This window comes from Podarcis muralis, chromosome 5 (assembly GCF_964188315.1).
Source record: "Podarcis muralis chromosome 5, rPodMur119.hap1.1, whole genome shotgun sequence".
NCBI lineage: Eukaryota > Metazoa > Chordata > Lepidosauria > Squamata > Lacertidae > Podarcis > Podarcis muralis.
In genome coordinates, this window is record NC_135659.1 from 61,193,043 (window position 1) to 61,211,731 (window position 18,689).

The following is an 18,689-nucleotide window of genomic DNA, read 5'->3' on the forward strand; positions in this document are numbered from 1 at the left end:
TCGTTTTGCTGTCTCACAACAATTCTGTGAGGTACACTAGGCTGGTCCAAGTTCACCAGTGAGCTTCAAAGCTGGGTGAGGAGTTGAACATGTGTCTCCGCAATCCTAGTCCATCACTCTTAATAGCTACACCACATGAGCTTTCTCATTCTGGAGCCATGCATCTGAAATGAGACAGAATCTGTGAATGCTGCTGTGCTTCAGGACGGAAGTGGTACAGAATGTGGCAGAAAGATGTTTCAGGTCGTGATCAAAAAGTTCCACCCCTGCTACTTGTAAACGTCTTAAGATGGAATGTAGGACAGTTATGTGGCAATAGTCAGCTAGGACCAGGAAAGTTGAATCTGTGGCCCTCCAGGTGCTGTCAGACTACAAATCCCATCATCGCTGACAACACAATCGCTGATGGGAGTTGGAGTCCAACAACACTGCAGGTTCCTCACCCGCAGACTTAGACCATGTGAGGTGCAAAATGGTTTTCAGGCTGCAGAAGCTACTGGCACCGGGAAGGGGTGGCAAGCTGTTTCCTCTTTGAATGTATAGTTTCTTTGTATAATAGATTACAAGCCCCATGAGGACAGGACGGTTAAGGATTTATATTCAGGGAAAGCTACTGTAAAAGCTATTCTGAGCCCACGGAACAGATTGGGGGATATATATATATATATATATATTATTATATATATATATATATATATATATATATATATATATATATAAAATCAAGAGTCTCCAGTCAGAATAAAACAACAAATATGGGTTTTGAGGTACCCAAATGTGTCAAAATTCCTTGCTCTGAATTCAACCCAATTTTTTCAAGTTCTATTGTGATCTCCAGTGTTCAGCTTAAGCACCAAGAGGCAAACCAGAAATTCCAGGATAGGATCTCACATCTTTGGGTTTGTTTTTTTGTTGATGCAATGGGAAAGTCTAATTATTATTTTAAAAAGGAGGCAATGGCAGTTGATCCATCTCTGAATCTTGTCCATGGCTGATTTGTGAAATGAGATTGTCTGAACAATCTGGTTTTAGTGTCTCGGTTTCAAATTCAAAGTTAGCTGGGATTTGAATACAGAGCATGCTCTCATGATACTGATACCACAGAGATTTGGCAAAGCATTCTGTTAGTCTAGAAGGCTTGATAATTGCTGGTTTAGCCTAGTCCTGTGGCACAATTGATTTAAAAAAGGACTTGATAAATGGAATTCTACTATGTGCTCTGACACTTATTGCCACATTGAGTCAGGTCAACATCTGAAGATGTGGATCGAGCTGAGTTTCTGACTGGTACATAACCCAAGGGAAGAAGTTCACCAGCTGTGCCTGACCATTTGACAAAACACGGAGAGGCATCATTTCAGAAAAGACAGCTGCTGTGAAAAGACAAGGCCTGGGAAAAAGAAAAGAAAATGCACAGGCCAGCCCACGCATGCGCACACTCCTTAGCAGCAATAATTTGGGTGTTTAGACACAGAAGAGCTTAAGGCTGTATTCAAACTAGCAGGTATTAATGGAATGAAAAAGAAGCCACATATCTTTATTAACAACCAGGATAAGCTGCTTGATCTCAAAAAGAAACCCCTAATTCCTTCCGACCTCCCCGCTGCACCAAGGACTCCCTGCCCGAGCTGCTTCAGGTCGTGGCGGATGTTCTCCTGGAGACACCTAGCTTGGTTGTCCTAGGGGATTTTAACATCCATGCCGACACGACCTTACAAGGGGCCGCTCGGGACTTCGTGGAAAGCATGGCCTCCATGGGGCTGTCCCTGAATAAGTCTGGCCCAACCCATAGCCACGGACATGCCTTGGACCTGGTGTTTACCTCTATGGATGTTGGTGATCTGACACTAAGTAAAAGCGAAACGAAAGAAGTGCCATGGTCAGACCACTTCCTGGTGCAACTGGACTTCTCTGCGACCCATCCCCTCTGCAGGGAGGTGGGACCAATTCGGATGGTCCGCCCCCGCCACTTAATGGATCCAAATGGTTTCCAGAGAGTGGTAGGGGATGCTTTATCCCATGTTGATGGCCTTTCAGCTGATTCCCTGGTGGCCCGCTGGAATGTGGAGTTAACCAGGGCTATTGACAGTTTGGCTCCGAAGCGCCCTCTCCGATTGCATGGAGCCCGGACAGCCCCGTGGTTTTCCAAGGAGCTGAGGGCAATGAAACAATCGTTGAGACGGCTAGAGCGCCGGTGGCGGATAACTCATTCCGAATCTGACCGGACACAGGTTAGAGCTCAACGTCGAGCCTACCAAGTGGCGATAGCGACGGTGAAGAAGAATTTCTTCACCGCCTCTATTGCATCTGCAGAAAACAGCAGCAGGAGACTTTTTCAGGTGGTTCACAATTTAGCAGAACCACCTGCAACATCGGGGCCCAGTACGGGCCACATGTTCTCCTGCAATGATTTTGCAAAGTTTTTTGCAGATAAAATCGCTCAGATTCAGGAAGAAGTAGACTCCACCGTGGGAGCAGGGCCGGGGCGGGAGAGTGCTAGAGTTCTGTCTAGTCAAGTTGAGTGGGATCAATTCCAATCTGTTACCTCCGAGAATGTGGACAGGCTGCTTGGACGAGTGAAACCAACCACCTGTCTCCTGGATCCTTGCCCATCCTGGCTTATAAAAGCTAGCCGGGAAGGACTGGGCGATGGGCTTCGTGGGGTGGTGAATGCTTCCCTCCGTGAGGGAGCCTTCCCAGACCCGCTGAAAGAGGCGGTTATTAAACCGCTTCTTAAAAAACCATCTTTAGATGCGGCCACGATGGCCAACTATCGCCCAGTCTCAAATCTTCCATTCTTGGGCAAGGTGATTGAGCGAGCGGTTGCCGAACAACTCCAGGCACGCCTGGAGGATGCGGACCATTTGGATCCCTTCCAGTCGGGATTCAGGCCTCATCATGGGACTGAAACTGCCTTGGTTGCACTGGTTGATGATCTCCGGCGGGCTAGGGACAAAGGTGAGAGCTGTTTCCTAGTTCTGCTGGATCTCTCAGCGGCGTTTGATACCATCGACCATAACATCCTTCTGGACCGTCTTCAGGGGCTGGGAGCTGGAGGCACTGTTATACAGTGGTTCCGCTCCTTCCTCCTGGGCCGGGTTCAGAAAGTGGTGGTGGGGGATGAGTGTTCAGACCCCTGGGCCCTCACTTGTGGGGTGCCTCAGGGTTCGGTCCTCTCCCCCATGCTTTTCAACATCTACATGAAGCCGCTGGGAGAGATCATCAGGGGATTTGGGCTGGGTGTTCATCAGTATGCAGATGATACCCAGCTCTACCTCTCTTTTAAATCAGAACCAGTGAAGGCAGTGAAGGTCCTGTGTGAGTGCCTGGAGGCGGTTGGAGGTTGGATGGCGGCTAACAGATTGAGGTTGAATCCTGACAAGACAGAAGTACTGTTTTTGGGGGACAGGACGCGGGCAGGTGTGGAGGATTCCCTGGTCCTGAATGGGGTAACTGTGCCCCTGAAGGACCAGGTGCGCAGCCTGGGAGTCATTCTGGACTCACAGCTGTCCATGGAGGCACAGGTCAAATCTGTGTCCAGGGCAGCTGTTTACCAGCTCCATCTGGTACGTAGGCTGAGACCCTATCTGCCTGCAGACTGTCTCACCAGAGTGGTACATGCTCTGGTTATCTCCCGCTTGGACTACTGCAATGCACTCTACGTGGGGCTACCTTTGAAGGTGACTCGGAAACTACAACTAATCCAGACTGCGGCAGTTAGACTGGTGACTGGGGGCGGCCGCCGAGACCATATAACACCGGTCTTGAAGGACCTACATTGGCTCCCAGTACGTTTCCGAGCACAATTCAAAGTGTTGGTGCTGACCTTTAAAGCCCTAAACGGCCTCGGTCCAGTATACCTGAAGGAGCGTCTCCACCCCCATCCTTCTGCCCGGATGCTGAGGTCCAGCGCCGAGGGCCTTCTGGCGGTTCCCTCATTGCGAGAAGCAAAGCTACAGGGAACCAGGCAGAGGGCCTTCTCGGTAGTGGCGCCCGCCCTGTGGAATGCCCTTCCAGCAGATGTCAAAGCGATAAACAACTACCTGACATTCAGAAGACATCTTAAGGCAGCCCTGTTCAGGGAAGTTTTTAACCTGTGATATTTTACTGTATTTGTGGTTTTTATGGAAGCCGCCCAGAGTGGCTGGGGAGGCCCAGCCAGATGGGCGGGGTATAAATAATAAATTATTATTATTATTATTATTATTATTATTATTATTATTATTGTTTCACATGTATTTTTCCAGACCAACGGAAGCAGAGAGAAATAAGCCAGGCACAGTTGACAAGTCTGTTCATTAGACATTCAGGAAGCCAAGAATTCACCTTGATCATTTACATGAACATCAAAGGGAAACTATATGTGATCCAGCCATTCCCATATTAAAAGGAAGTCTTTTTCTGGCTGGTGAAACTCTAACTTGGATATTGGCATTGCTTCATAAAGAAACTAGAATAAAATAATTTGGCTAGCCATACAGAAGTTTAGACCTCTATAGTGTTGTGGCTAAGATGAGGTATGGAGCCAGAAGACACAATCTGTTTAAATCTCGCATTGGCTTTGAACTTGTGTTGTCTTATTGTATTTGTATTTTATTGCTCTTGGCCACCTTGAGCATTGGTGGAAAGCTGTGATACCAAATTTAACAAAGTAAATAACCTGCCTTTGGCAACCAGTCCCTTTCAAGAACATGGGGGCAATCTGGGCCTCACTGTTATAATATATACAAAATAGGTTGAAAAATTTTGTAGTCAAAGAAAAAGAGAGCTGCGCTACACTCTATATCGAGTATAGATATTGTGAACTGAGGCTGTTGAGATACATGAATGGAAGCTAACACACTGCCCAGGACCACCTCAAACTTGAAGGCTGTCCTAAAATTAAGAAGACATTCTAGAAATGATTTGCCCAATATGCAGTGCATGAGATGGGCAGCAATGAGATAAATTCAGAAATGGCAGCTACTTAGTAATGCCTAACTCTTGTCCAAAAAGGTCACTCACCAATTCCAGCTTTGACTTCACACACTGGGTGAAACCCTGTAAGCAGGGACTAAAGGTAAAGGGACTAAAGGTAAAGGGACTAAAGGTAAAGGTAAAGGGACCCTTGACCATTAGGTCCAGTCGTGACCGACTCTGGGGTTGCGGCGCTCATCTCGCTTTACTGGCCGAGGGAGCCGGCGTACAGCTTCCGGGTCATGTGACCAGCATGACTAAGCTGCTTCTGACGAACCAGAGCTGCACATGGAAACGCCATTTACCTTCCCACCAGAGCAGTACCTATTTATCTACTTGCACTTTGACGTGCTTTCGAACTGCTAGGTTGGCAGGAGCAGGGACCGAACAACGGGAGCTCACCCCGTTACGGGGATTCGAACCACCAACCTTCTGATCGGCAAGTCCTAGGCTCTGTGGTTTAACCCACAGTGCCACTCGCATCGCTCAAGCAGGGACTACCAGCCAGCATTTTACAGAAATTGTGGGGGTGGAGAGCTCACATTTTGTCTTATGTCTTTTGAACTACAGCACATAGTAACTTTTTTTAAAAAAAGAAATAATTCAGGTACCGCAAAATCCAACTCCATCTATTTATGTCGATGGTACTCTTGCACTATAGCACAGCTAAAGCAGAACAACCCCCCACCCCACCCACATTTCTGGTATTAATGATTGGAAATGTAGCTGTATTACCCTGAAAGTTTATCAGGTGCAAATAGCATTAAAAGTGGGATCACACATAACCAACAAGATACCAAGCATAAAATCATCATGAATGTACAATAAAAAGATGTCTCATACCCCCTGCCCAAAAAACCCCCACAAGATTTTGAGCTTCAGTAGCCAACTTTCCTTACCCTGGGCTTCCTGCACATTATTATAGGTAATTGTACAATATCATTTTCATGGATACGTTAGAAGATATCAAACCAAACCATCTCTCATTCTTACTAAATCATATGTCAGGAAGTAATCACAGGAAACATTCATTGAATGAGAGGAATGACAACTTGATTGCTGCTTGTGCCCCTTTGTTACCACAGAATAAAATCATAAGGTGTACAATTTAGGATGATAGAAATGTAATAAAGCACTTTAACAAAGATTGTAGAAATTACACAGGTAACTTGGCATTTGCTAAAAAGTTAAAATTTGTCTTAAAGCAACTTTTGAGCTTTCACCATTTGTGAGATACTTTATGCTTTTTAAAAACCATGACTACAAAAGCTGTGACTCCATAACCCAGTAATCTAGTTTCTTAGTATTCAACCTATAACAAGGGGAGTTGAAATTGATAATGTAATCACTTTCATGCTTCACAAAACAAAGCCTTAAATGAGTAAGAAAAGCTTTGGTCTAATTTGTGTAAACAAACAAAAAGAATCTGGTGTAATTAAACTCTCAATAGCCAGATGTCAGAATGCCAATCAGAAGGAAAGATGCAATAAAACCAGTCTATTCTGAGCTGAGTGAGCTACAGCTGCATACCCACATTTCATTACAGATGGACACCTTACCACAAGCAGGAGCTCTCCTGTCCTTTGCCCTGGACCATTTAGTAGCTTGTTCCTTCTCAGGCTCTCTGTGTGGTCCAGCTCCTCCTGGGAGAAGTCTGCAAGCCTGTCCTATATGAAGTAATAAGGGCTTCTGCTTGAAGTAAAGTGCCTGGCTGTGCTGTAACATGCAGACATGACCTCAGCTCATCAGTATGGACAGGGACACAAGTCCTGCTCAGCACCTACAGAGAACCACTCTGCAACAAAATTTATAGGCATGAACACATACTGGGGGAGCAAGACTGCTGGCATATTGCTTTTCTGGGTTCCTATCTCTTACTGCTTGGTTCATCAGCTTAAACAATATTTTCTGGGCAGATGGTCTAGTAACTAGAATGGAAAATTGACTGCTAAAGAGATAACGCAACTTTCTATGATTTCCCCCCCTAAAATGGCCAAAGTGAGCAATTTTAATTCAACCTTCTAAAGAAATGTCCATATATGAACTCAACAATGAAAAGTGGTATTATAAAGAAAGGTGATGCTACCAGATGTTTAAGTCAAGAGAAACTGGTTTAATACAAACTCTAAAGGAAGAAAACACACACACACAGGATAATTCTTTTTGTGTTTTAATCAGCTACCCCCAAATACTTAATTCATAAGCAGCTAGACAGAACCACCCTGTCTGGTCTAACAACTCCATTTCTAAAAGACAGAATACACTCATTTGCCCTTGGCAAAGCTTGTGAATGGATTATGAAAATTAGTTTCCATAGTTACATACACAAAGAGAAGGAACATGAAGATGGCAAAAGCAGCAATCTTTACACGCATTGGTATATGTCCTTCTCTTGATCTCCCAGCTACTACATGGCATTTGGTTCCAGGATCTTGTTTCACAGAGGGAGGATTCTCCTTTATTGCGTTTCTTCTTCTTCTAGCACTAGAAACACAAGAAGCAATATTGCTGATCATACTTTTAAAAAGAGAAACATTGCCTAACACTTTTCAAATTAAGACATGTAGTCTCACACTAGATCAGCATCCTAGCCTAGAAAAACAGGAAACTAGAAGATTACTAAACTGCAGCACTATAATTCAGAATAACATTTTTGTATAGAACAGGTGGAGGAGTGGTACTGGGTGGGAACTTTGTATTCTGAATGGCAGGGGCTGGACAGCTTAATGCTGTTGGAAATTCTCTGTCCTAACTTTGCTGGAAACCATTCCAGCTTTCTAGCAGCACATTTGTTAGGCCAATTGATGAACTACTAGTAAAGTCCCATCCCAACAAAGATATATCTTCCAAAGGCTTAGTCCATTGTTGCTTGTTTTCCCCTTCCCAGCAATCAATTGTTCCCTACCTCAGACTAACCTATTTAAGTATTGCACTCTTCCAATTCTACACAAACATTTCACCTTGTCAGATGAAATGATTCCCAACTCTCCTGTGAGTTCTCCCAATCCCTCCAAAAGCCTCTTTTTTTGGAGGGGAGGGGGAGGGAAGCCCCATAATGCAAGCAACAGTCCTTATGCAAGGTTTTGACTGACAGGGCTGGTTAGATGAATTCTGCCCTCTATCATTAAAATTAAGTGCTCTGAAAAGCAGAAAGTATTACCACCTGCTTGCACCACAAATAAACTAATTGTGAAGAAAAGCTGGAATAATTGTCTAGTTTAGGTGTTAGAACCAAGGTTTGTTCTTGGTTTACCACTTGTGGCTTGTCTGGGAGAGAGAAACCACAAGCTAGGGTTTGGGTATAATGCTAAGCCAAATCATGGCTTAACAGCAGCAGCAAGACCAGGGGGAAAGTGCTGCAGTCCCCATCTTCACTCTGGGAATCCATGTTTGCTCATTTATGCTAAGCCATGGATCAGAGTGTTAAGCTACTGACCTCCCTTGAAACTAATATAACACACAATTGTTTTATATCTGCAGAGTAAGATTATTGACCTATGCAACCCAGTAAGCTCTAAATCAGGTGAGGAACTTCCAGCCCATGGGCCTCATCAGGTATTCCAGGAATCCTCATTTGGTTCACGAGGCTGTTTTGGCCAAGCCACATCCATCTACTCTACACTTCGCATCATATATGATAGCAGGCATGAGGAAGGTAAAGGCAGGGCTTGATGAAAGGGGCTTTGCATCCACAATCAACCAAGGCCCCCAGTGCAATGCTTCCCAAGTGATGATAATCAGCTGGTTATTGGTACTTGAAGAGTGCAGTGTAGGAGGGCTTTGCAGGTCCTGTGCTAAGTGCTTCCCAAACCCCTATAATCTCAACTGCCAAGCACAGGCCTTGAACAGATGCTTCTCAAGTGCCAACAATCAGCTGATTGTTGATACCTGGGAAGGGACATATACCTTTTTCTCCTGGAAAAAAACAGTTCATCTGACATCATAGTAACATCAAATAATTAATAGGTGGCGGGTTCTGTCCACCAGTCTAACTTGGCCCACAGGGGTTTGTGAAGGTAAAGACCTGGTTCAATGGCTTGACCCAGTTCTCTACCTCTGCTGTGCTGTAAATATTCACAAACTCAGTATGTACAATGAGTTTCTTTTCCACAACATATGGAAAGCCATAACAGAACTTCTTCAGTTTACTTCCAAGACTAGGAATTCTAAGGAACTGTTGATATCTCCGTGTGTGTGTGTGTGTGTGTGTGTGTGTGTGTGAGAGAGAGAGAGAGAGAGAGAGAGAGAGAGAGAGAGAGATCCTTTGTCAGGCAGTTTTTGAAGAGCTTTACCTTTCTCCTACAGTAACATTAACATCAGGATAGCCAAAGTCTTGGTGTGGTAGATCACTTGTCTGCAAAAAGGAAAAAGGTTTGTTTCATAGGCATCCTAGCAGTTACCTCCTTTTGTGGTTATGGTGAAAGCTTGTAGTTGAATGGTACTGTCATGTAGGGATAATATTCTATTTTAGATCATATTATGTGAAAGTTCCCCACTATAAGGTTTGTGCTTTTATCAATCTGATTCTCTAAACATAGCCAAATATATCACCTCTCTCTCTTGTTCCCAATGGTTCCTGGCATAAGCCCTTTAAAAACAACAATTGTGTTCCTTTCTTATTAATTATAATCTTCTTAGAGACAAACTCAAATGTGTTAGTTCATCATGGATTGTCTGGACACAACTTTCCCTGAGTTCTATATGGGGAAGGTGAAACATTTGGCTTTCTTGGTTTGATGTGTTGAACCAGAGGCAATTTCCAGAGTGTCCAGGTTTCCAAATTCATTGTCCCACATATGTGCATCACTTTTGATTAATGAAACTGCTTGATTCTAAGCAAGTATGAAATGGTAAGCATATAGGCCAGCATGGGTGTAGCCAGGATTTTCATTGGGGGGAAAGGGCAGGACTTGGGCAGGCAGAACTGACATGATTTGTCAGTTAGTTATTTCTATTGTTTTACTTGATTGGGGGGGGGCACCTGCCCTCCCCTGCCTACACCCATGTAGGCCAGTTACATATTCTCTTTACCGGACCTAAAATGCTCAGACATATCTGACATGAAGATCAGACACAGGAATTGCTTTTCTGAGGTTATAAATTCAACTATGGCCTATTCTTGGTTTTAAGTCCTTCACAACCTAAATTATTCCTACCTTGAAAGCTGTCAGAGGGCATGTTACTTGCTAAGGGAAATCTGGAGGAGCAACTGACATGATCTGCTTAGTTGTTCTCTGGGGACGTAGACTGACATTACTGTAAAACTAGCAGAGCTTGTGTGCTTCCTGCTGCACCTCTACAAAACTTTTCAACCTGCCCAGCCTTAACTAGAAGTAAAATACATTTTAAAAAATGTTTTTAACAACAGGCAACATCTTAAGAAAAAGAATCCTTTTCATACTTTTTTTAGAAGCAAGGCCATCTGACACATTGTGATCAAAACACTTATGTGCCAATAAAGCGAAAAGGAAGTAAAGAAGTCAGATGAAAACCTGTGAAACATTTATGGCAACTCAGGAGTTCAAATAAAAATGCTGGTTGCCTGTTGTTTACTCTGTCTTACACATAAACTGAATGTCCTAACAGTTTATAATAGCTTCTCAGAAATGTCACCCTTGAAGGTTAAATACATCTTCAAAAAAAGGTTCTGACTTTAAAAACGCAAGTCAAATTCTAGTTCATCCACAAATAAGCAATGCAATCATGGTTAGCTAGCATCTACAGCAAGAACAGATATCTAACATTTGACAACTTTGGTCTAGCAAATATGTATCAAGTTTCAGTATCTGGGCAAAGAACAAGAGATTGAATATATATATATATATATATATATATATATATATATATATATATATTCAGACTTATAGAGTGGTGTGCTGTTCACAAGTGATATTTTATGTCTTTGCTTCCAGAACTCTGTTTTCAAGAATGGCACATTTAGTGCCAGGTTTAACATTTGAGTGTGTTGTACCATCGCTGCAAAAATACCTTTTGTCTGTAATTCCTTTCAGGACTGCCAACTTTCTTCCTTGGTCCTTGTGACCGATGCAGTGCCACTTTACCCTCTGGCAATATTTCCTGCAGCTGTTAGTACACAATATGACATTAATTAAAGATGTGTGGGCAAGAAGAAAAGGATGAAAGCTGGAAGCATTCATAGCAAAGATGATCTATCGTCTTTGGCAAAAGTTCAGGCATGTTACATGAACAGTATCATTCATTTGTAAATTGCAAGTCTGCTAAAAAAAATGTCTGCTTGCTACAATTCCTTTAGCAGCAGTCACTCCACACTTTCACTCTGAGAGTTTTAAAAATGGAGAAACTGTTGATGTAAAAGAGACATTGCAACTCCAGCTTTATCATTAATTGCAGCCAGCTTAAACATATGACAAGTCTGAACAAAATTTGAAAAAAAAAAAATTCTTTAGGAAAATAAGAGAATCAGTTTCCCACCCCCACAGAGGATAACAAAAACTAATTTGGAAATAAATTAGTTAAGTCAAAGTAGCAATCCTTCAGAATTAGCATCCATGGAAAGTAAGTACTACAACAAAGAGTATCGCAGGATTATTATTTAAATCAGTGTTCTTCTATCTTAAGTCTCCAGATGTTGTTGGACTACAATTCCCATAATCCTCAGTCAATGGTCAGGGATGATCTGAGCTGTAGTCCAACATCATCTAGGGACCCAAGGTTGAAGAACTAAGTTAAATGACCCAGACAATGAAAGTTGCATCAGCCTGACTAAATCAAAGGGCTGCAACAGTAGCTACTTACTTCTGCCACTATTTTAGCTAAACTGTGTTCAACATCAGATGACAAGAGTTTTTTCTGACGTTCTACCACATCTGCAGGTGATTTCTGAAGTAAAAAAGAAACCATAAAAACTATGACTGGAACTGAACATAGAGAAGGTCATATGATATTATGTGTGGGTGAGGATGGGCATACTGCTTTATAAACATGAAACTATTCAACCAGTTGGCTGCTCTACAGAGTTCTGAGATCAGAATGCTTAGTAAGTTTTTTGAATAAGAGGCAGGAATCAGTTTTGTGTTCTTCACCTAAACAGTGGTGGTAGTTATTTTGTTCTCTGTTGCCTGGACATTTTCTACCATGACATTTCTTAAATGAAGTCTGCTGCACAATAAGTGACCAGGGCAGGAGGAAAAGCAAATAAAAAGTAAAATCCTGATAAAAATTAACAGGCCAGAGACTGTAACTGAAAGAAAACTGAAAACAAATGAGCCCATAACGATGAAAAATGGCTAACAAAATTCACTAAGAAATAAACATTTCCACAATGCTGCTTCAGTGGACGAAAGAAAAACAAGGAGGACTGTGTGTGTTTTGCCCTATGAAATAAGTGTAGTGGGAGGACTTTCCCCCTTGAGAGGAGGTATCAGCTTATAGACTTTTACTTTAGAGAGTACTCAACAGTGTTTTGGACAGGTGAAAAACCAAAAGGTGTGCTTGCACAGAGAAGGATTAAATAAAATTAATGCATAATTTTAAAGAGATGTTTTCCTACCCATAAATTACTAGCATGGGATATCTGGGTAACTCCTGAGTTAGCGAGCAGCGTTTTTTGCTTTTTTTAATAGTTAGCATCATAAACATCACAGAATATTGGGGTTGCCCCCTTTGGCCAATAAACTCAGCCAAAAGAGACTTAAAGGTTTGTGTTTCAAGGGCTGCTCCTGCAGACAACCCAGCAGCTGACTTCAGGAGAAATCAAGTGAGGGAGTGAAGTATGGCTGGGCATTGTAACAGGTTACTCTTGAGTTTGTAAACTCTTTGTGAAAGAATAACAGGTTAGATAAGCATGTCTGAGGTGTGACTTGTATCTAGCGATTCCCCCCCCCCCCACACACACACACATTGTTGGACCTGACCAGTGCTTAAGTGCAAGGTTGGCATGCCTAGGGGGTTTGGTGGGTTGCCAGAAAATCAATTTCTGCCATGATTGCTTCTCCAAAATTTATCTTCATTAGGCTAACAACCAAAAGTAGCCAATTTGATTATTAGAAGATCTATCATGGAACAATTCACTGCATGGATATGAATGCTGTTCTGTCCCGTTTAAATATACCTGAAATTCGTCTACATTCCCAGTTATAATTCCTCTGATATGTATTTTCTGTCTGTAAATAAAGTTGAATATTCTTAACTATCTGTGAAATCTATTTTGCATCAGATTTCCTAGGGCTCTAGTGCATCAACAGAAGCCACAGAAGAACATTCTAATTATGTGATTGGAGTAATTGCTTCACTTGTCAGGAGTCTGACACAAAGTACATCAGTTTATATTAGCTCACAATTTAGCTATAGCCATAAAATATTCATGCCTTGGGTTACTTACATTTTCAGACCCAGAGGTATGTTCAGTTGTCACTTTGAGGCCATTTGTTTGGATGACTACTTCTGTGGTTTTTCCTAGGTGAGAATTATTATTTTTTTATTTTAGTAACTGTCACTGATTCATCTATGCCACATTATACAACACAATACTTTCAAAAATGGAGTTCCAAACTCAAGAGTTCTGAAGTAGCTGAATTTACTGTGCAGAATGCTAGGATATGGGATTTTACGAAAGTGATATGCTTTCCTGATGTATTCTCAGGTTGATTTCTAGAACATCCTTCCCCACACTCTACTATTCAAATAGGGAAAGCATTCCTTTGTTTCCCAAGCCATTGTACTTTCAGCAATCCTGTTTTCTCAATTTACAGAATCCAGGCGCCTTGTGCCAGCCATATGCTCATGAAAGTAGTCTTCTGCACATGCATCCCTAACAGGATGGGGAACTATGCATGCAAACAATGTGCATGGATGAAACCTGAAAAGCACATGCACAACTGAATCCCGAGAATGGTTCAAACACACACCAACCCTTCATGAGATTGCTCCATGAGATCCCCACAAAATGCTTACTTTAATTATGAATGTCACCATTTGAATTTACAACAAATCTATGTTAGCCATTAGGACTGTACTATATATTGGGGGTGGGGGTTCAAAGCATTTCATTTAGGGAATGATTACTATGTACTACCTTCTCCATCATTTTCAGAATTAACCTCACTGTTCAACTCAGCTGCTGTTCCTGGGCATTGCTTCATCAACTGCAGGAGCTTGTTCTCATAAATGGTCCTTGTAGAAGCTAAAAGAAACAGGTCAGAGCACAAATGTTTTTAGCAAAAGCTTGCTGCATTTCAAAGTGTTATTAAATTGTTTGCATTGAACAGGAAATTTTACACACTCAGAATGGTTGATAATCATAGTTAGAGCTGGATGGGGCTTTAACCAATGCAGGAAATCTAGAGCTGGGGGATTCCCAACAGAGGGCTATCCACTATCCACTAAATTGGTTCCATTATTAAACTGCTCTTACTGTTAAGAAGTTTCTCCTAATGTACAATTAAGACCTACCCTCCATTGACTTATGCTGGAGCTGCCCGTTGAAGCAGCAGAGAACAAATCTTTGCCCTCTCCTATGCAGTAGCTGTTGGCAGGGCAGAGGCATTGCTCACCTAGTTTCCCAACACAGAGGCTGCTGCCAATTACCAAGGGAGTGGTTGCAAGGACAAGGCACCACGGGCACAGCGGTGGAGCCATGTGCCCACGCTGACCTGCAGCAACCAAACATTCATTCTGTCCAGAAAAAAAGAAGAACCTCAAATCAATTGCATACGCTCTCCCTGCCCAGAACTGGCTTGCCTCTAGCTGGGATTGACAACTATTTGCCTTAATCTGGAAATCACTCATCTGTTACTGCAAATTCAACTGCTCACTACAATATTAGACTCAACTGCCCTTTATATCACTGTTTTAGTGATCACTCTTCTGAAGCATACGTAATATTGGTCCAGGGGTGATTCCATATGCACAGAGAAGCTCCCATAGCTCAGTGTCACTCAGAGCTGTAACATCAATTTCATCTTTGGAGTCTTGTTCCACAGAGCCTTGTTCAGCAGAATCTTTTCCCTTGTTTTCTATGTGCACATCAACAGTAACCTTCTCCATATCTCCTAATGGTAGGGTCTATGAAAAAACACAACACTGGTTAAGAATACTCACTTTATTGCAGTATTTCCCCCCATTAATCACTTTTGAATGCGATAAGTAAACATGAATTAGCTTAAGTGCTGCATCTGGATTTGTGCCAGCTTTGGAATGATTTCTTAAGGTCTTAAAAGAATGATCAGATAAACAGTATTACAATGTTTATATGCATATTCATAAAACTGTAGAAACCAAATTAAGTATAAAGTGACATATCTCACTGACAACACCAACAAAAATGATTCTGCCAAAATTTCAGTTTAAATGCTCCAAAAATGAAAGTACTGTATATATAACTAGAAAGAGTGTCAGGAATCATGATGAACCAATAAAAGTGACTGCCAGAATGATTGGATATATTTTGGGCAAAACTAGACTTATCAGCAGAGGAGAGATTACTGCCCCATGTCTAATACTCCCCTCCACATCTTGTCACCAAGTAACATGCTATAATTGTAGCCTGCCCTATAGAAGCAAAGAAACGTTTCTTTCAACAGGACTGCAGTTATGCAAGATAAACTGTTTGTGCAAGGAGAAGGTGGGCAGAAATGGCACAGTGCAAAAAACTCATTGTCTTCCTGGCACTCTGCAAGAGAGAGCCAAAAGAGGCAGTGCACCTCCTATTGGAGAGGAAGGCACACTGCATGCCCTTGAAAACTCTTAAGTAAACTGGTGTTTAGAATTACATCATCCCCCCATAGCAGTATGATCTGATTAGTAACAACACAGCTAAATAGAAAAAAGAGATTCCAACCACTAACTGCAGTACAGCATTGCAAAGAACAAAACTGCTTTTCAGATTTACATATACATTTTTACCTGCTCTCAAGCCAATATTATCAGATGCATCAATGTGCTGTTCCAGCTTGTTTTATGACCTTATTTCTATTGTAACCCAATTGAAAATACAGTAAATGATTAAAGGCAGGAGTTTTTATTGTATAAGATCTATCAGTATATATTCTAAAATCAGCTCTCAGAATACATTTTGTCCTCAAAACTCTTATTATCCCCACATATAAATCATACCAAGGGCTCCTCCAGACAACCTGTTTATTGAGCATTCCTCCCGATTTACTTGTACAAAGTTTAAAGGGAGAGCAGACTATTTCTGGTCTTTATTGCTTTTTATATTTTTACCAATTGGCTTTCACCGATTTTTACTGTTGTTACTGCAGTATTCTGCTTTTATGTCATACACTACCTTGTTATATTTTTGTGAAATATTTTCTGTGAAACGGCAGTATGTATGTGTGTGTGTAACTATATATATATATGCAGGTTTTGGTGTCCTCGGGTGTCTTCCCGTGTAAAAGTTGGGGTGTCTAGGCGACGTTTCGACGAGGTCTCACTCGTCATCTTCAAGAGACCTCGTCGAAACGTCGCCTAGACACCCCAACTTTTACACGGGAAGACACCCGAGGACACCAAAACCTGCATTCCTGTACCCATGAAAATCTACGAAAGCAAATATATATATATATATATATATATATATGCCATTTTTATATTTGTTTGTGGAATGTTTACGCATCTTCCTGTCAATCATTCATTCTTGCCACACTTTGAATAATTTCCTCTGCCACTTTCCTAACCATAAGAAGTCCAGGTTAAAAAAAAGAAAGTGGATTTGTTGCAATAGCACAATGGAACACTTTTAACTGCAGAAACCAGTATTTCCAGAATTATTTCTGCAAAACAGCAAGTCAGGAGGCACCCAGGAGGAATACCCTTGAGGTGAGCATCTTCACATCTTTTAGGTGTTTCCAATTAAATCACCCCAAGAACTGGCATGAACATTTGGCATCCTTCGGAAGCCAGCAGATCACACACAAACACACACCAGGTCCCCATGCCTTTTTGGGTGGTGGCGGGTAGGAACACGTTTTATGGAATGAAAAATTGGGGACTGATAGGACCAGCTCCAAGTGTGAGGAAGTCCTGGGCAATGTGGGTCAGGGTGTCCCACACGCAGCAGTGTCAGTACATCTGGTCTGTATAGCTGCATTGGGACACACTTTTAATTCCCCACAATTCCCCCAGAGTAATGCTAGATCACAGATGTTGTGAAAAATTTAAAGGGAGGCTTGATCCCAACCAGCTGATACATACAGCTAGGTAAGCCTCCTGCCAGCTCCACCAAAGCACTTTTGCCCTGGAGTTTCTCAAATTTGAAGCCGACCCTGTCAGTCCCCAATTTTCCATTTTAAAAAAAATCTGAATGCCATGTTCTTTAAAATGTGAAAGTGAGGGGCTGGAAAGAGGATAAAATTTCAGATTCACCCTTCTCTTTTCCTGAGGGATATAGAAAATAGGACACCTGGGTTTTTAAAAATGAAAATGGCCACGTTTTCAATATTGTGAACAAACAGCAAGTAACAGAATGCAGTCTAAAAAGGGGTAGGGCCGGTGTTTTTTTTCCTGGGGGTACACATACCCCTAAACATTTTGTGAATCTTTGTACTTTTACTGTATCTGTACTGTACTTTTACTTTGTACTATTTACTGTATTTATTTCCCCCGATTTGAACTATAAATCGATTTTCTTGAGTCAAAATGAGAGTGCCCCTAAACATTTTTAAGGGGAAAAAGCAATCCGTAGGGCCTCCCCAAAAGCATCTCCTGAACCTTGTTTTGCTCTATATTTACCTCACTGAGGGGCTTTAATAACGCCCTATAAAAATTCACAGTGCTCTGTGAGGTAGTTTCCCCAAACGGCTATTACTTTTCAAGCTTGCCTCCTCCCTCCTTTGGAAAAGAAAAGGCAAATGAATCTGGATGGCCCCTCGGTCCTATTAACTCGTCCTGGACGGTAGCAAACTGGGCCTCGCCCTTTCGCTTTCCCGCCTCACTTTTCAGTCTCCTCGCTCTCACGAAGCTGTCAAGCTCCATTCGCCACATTCCACGCGGAACGCGACGCCCTTCCCACCCCCGCGCCTTTTACGCCCATTTTCACCCCCGTCTGAGTTCCTCACCCTGCACTGCAAACCCCGAGGGGGCGCCCCCCACCCACTGGTCTTAAACGGCCGGCCTAGGGAGAACGGCGTGTTTCTGAACATAAGGTATTTTTAAACCTTCGACTCCGCTTGCTTACAACTTCATCGAAAGGGTAAAATAAATCCCCTCCCGGGGACCCGTGACCCCGACGTGATTCGAACACGCAGCCTTCTGATCTGGAGTCAGACGCGCTACCGTTGCGCCACGAGGTCTTAGGAAGCTCTTCGAAAGCTCAGCTTGAAGAGTCTGCCGCCGCTCTTCGGCTTGCTTTTTTTTTCCCCTTCCCCTCCCGCTTCCTCTTTGCGCATGCGCCCTTCTCTGTTTGGGGTTTTTTTTTTTAAATACACACTCACCGAGGTGGGGGACCTTGCTTTTTCTGCATTCCTAGACTGGCTACCCTTTGCTAAAGGAAAAGAAATTACATAGCCTTACTTATTTCCACTTCAAAACCCTACGCTAAGCTCCCCGCAGAAACAGATGTCAAGGCAGCTAGTAGGAGGAGCAACAGCTTCGCGCCCTCCCGGGCTGTTTTGAAACCGCCGTTTTGAAGGACAGCCCCTATGTGTTTACCCAGCCAACCACCAGGCAGACCACGCCTCTTTATGGGCGGAACCTACGCGGGAAACTGAGACACTGAGAAGGCAGTTAGGCCGGAAGCTACCACCTGCTTC

At 42.6% G+C, this 18,689-nt stretch overlaps 1 protein-coding gene and 1 non-coding gene across 9 annotated transcripts; both read right to left on the reverse strand.

Annotated features, from left to right (window-relative positions):
* Positions 1-7,110: 7,110 nt before the first annotated feature.
* On the reverse strand, positions 7,111-18,582 carry LEMD1 (LEM domain containing 1). 8 transcript variants are annotated; one of them, XM_077929005.1, is made up of 8 exons: positions 18,372-18,582; positions 14,814-15,000; positions 14,012-14,119; positions 13,319-13,392; positions 11,734-11,817; positions 10,945-11,040; positions 9,249-9,310; positions 7,111-7,440 (listed from the first exon to the last, which is right to left on the reverse strand). In XM_077929005.1, the coding sequence occupies exons 2-8, from the start codon at positions 14,980-14,982 to the stop codon at positions 7,221-7,223; spliced, it is 813 nt and encodes a 270-aa protein (XP_077785131.1). In that variant the 5' UTR covers positions 14,983-15,000; positions 18,372-18,582; the 3' UTR covers positions 7,111-7,220. The 8 variants fall into 8 exon arrangements, with proteins under 8 accessions (XP_077785131.1, XP_077785135.1, XP_077785132.1 ...); XM_077929009.1 differs by lacking the exon at positions 18,372-18,582 and adding an exon at positions 18,214-18,297; XM_077929006.1 differs by lacking the exon at positions 18,372-18,582 and adding an exon at positions 18,116-18,259.
* Positions 18,159-18,230, reverse strand: TRNAW-CCA (transfer RNA tryptophan (anticodon CCA)). Its single transcript has one exon. It is a non-coding gene; the product is annotated as a tRNA-Trp (tRNA).
* Positions 18,583-18,689: the final 107 nt, after the last annotated feature.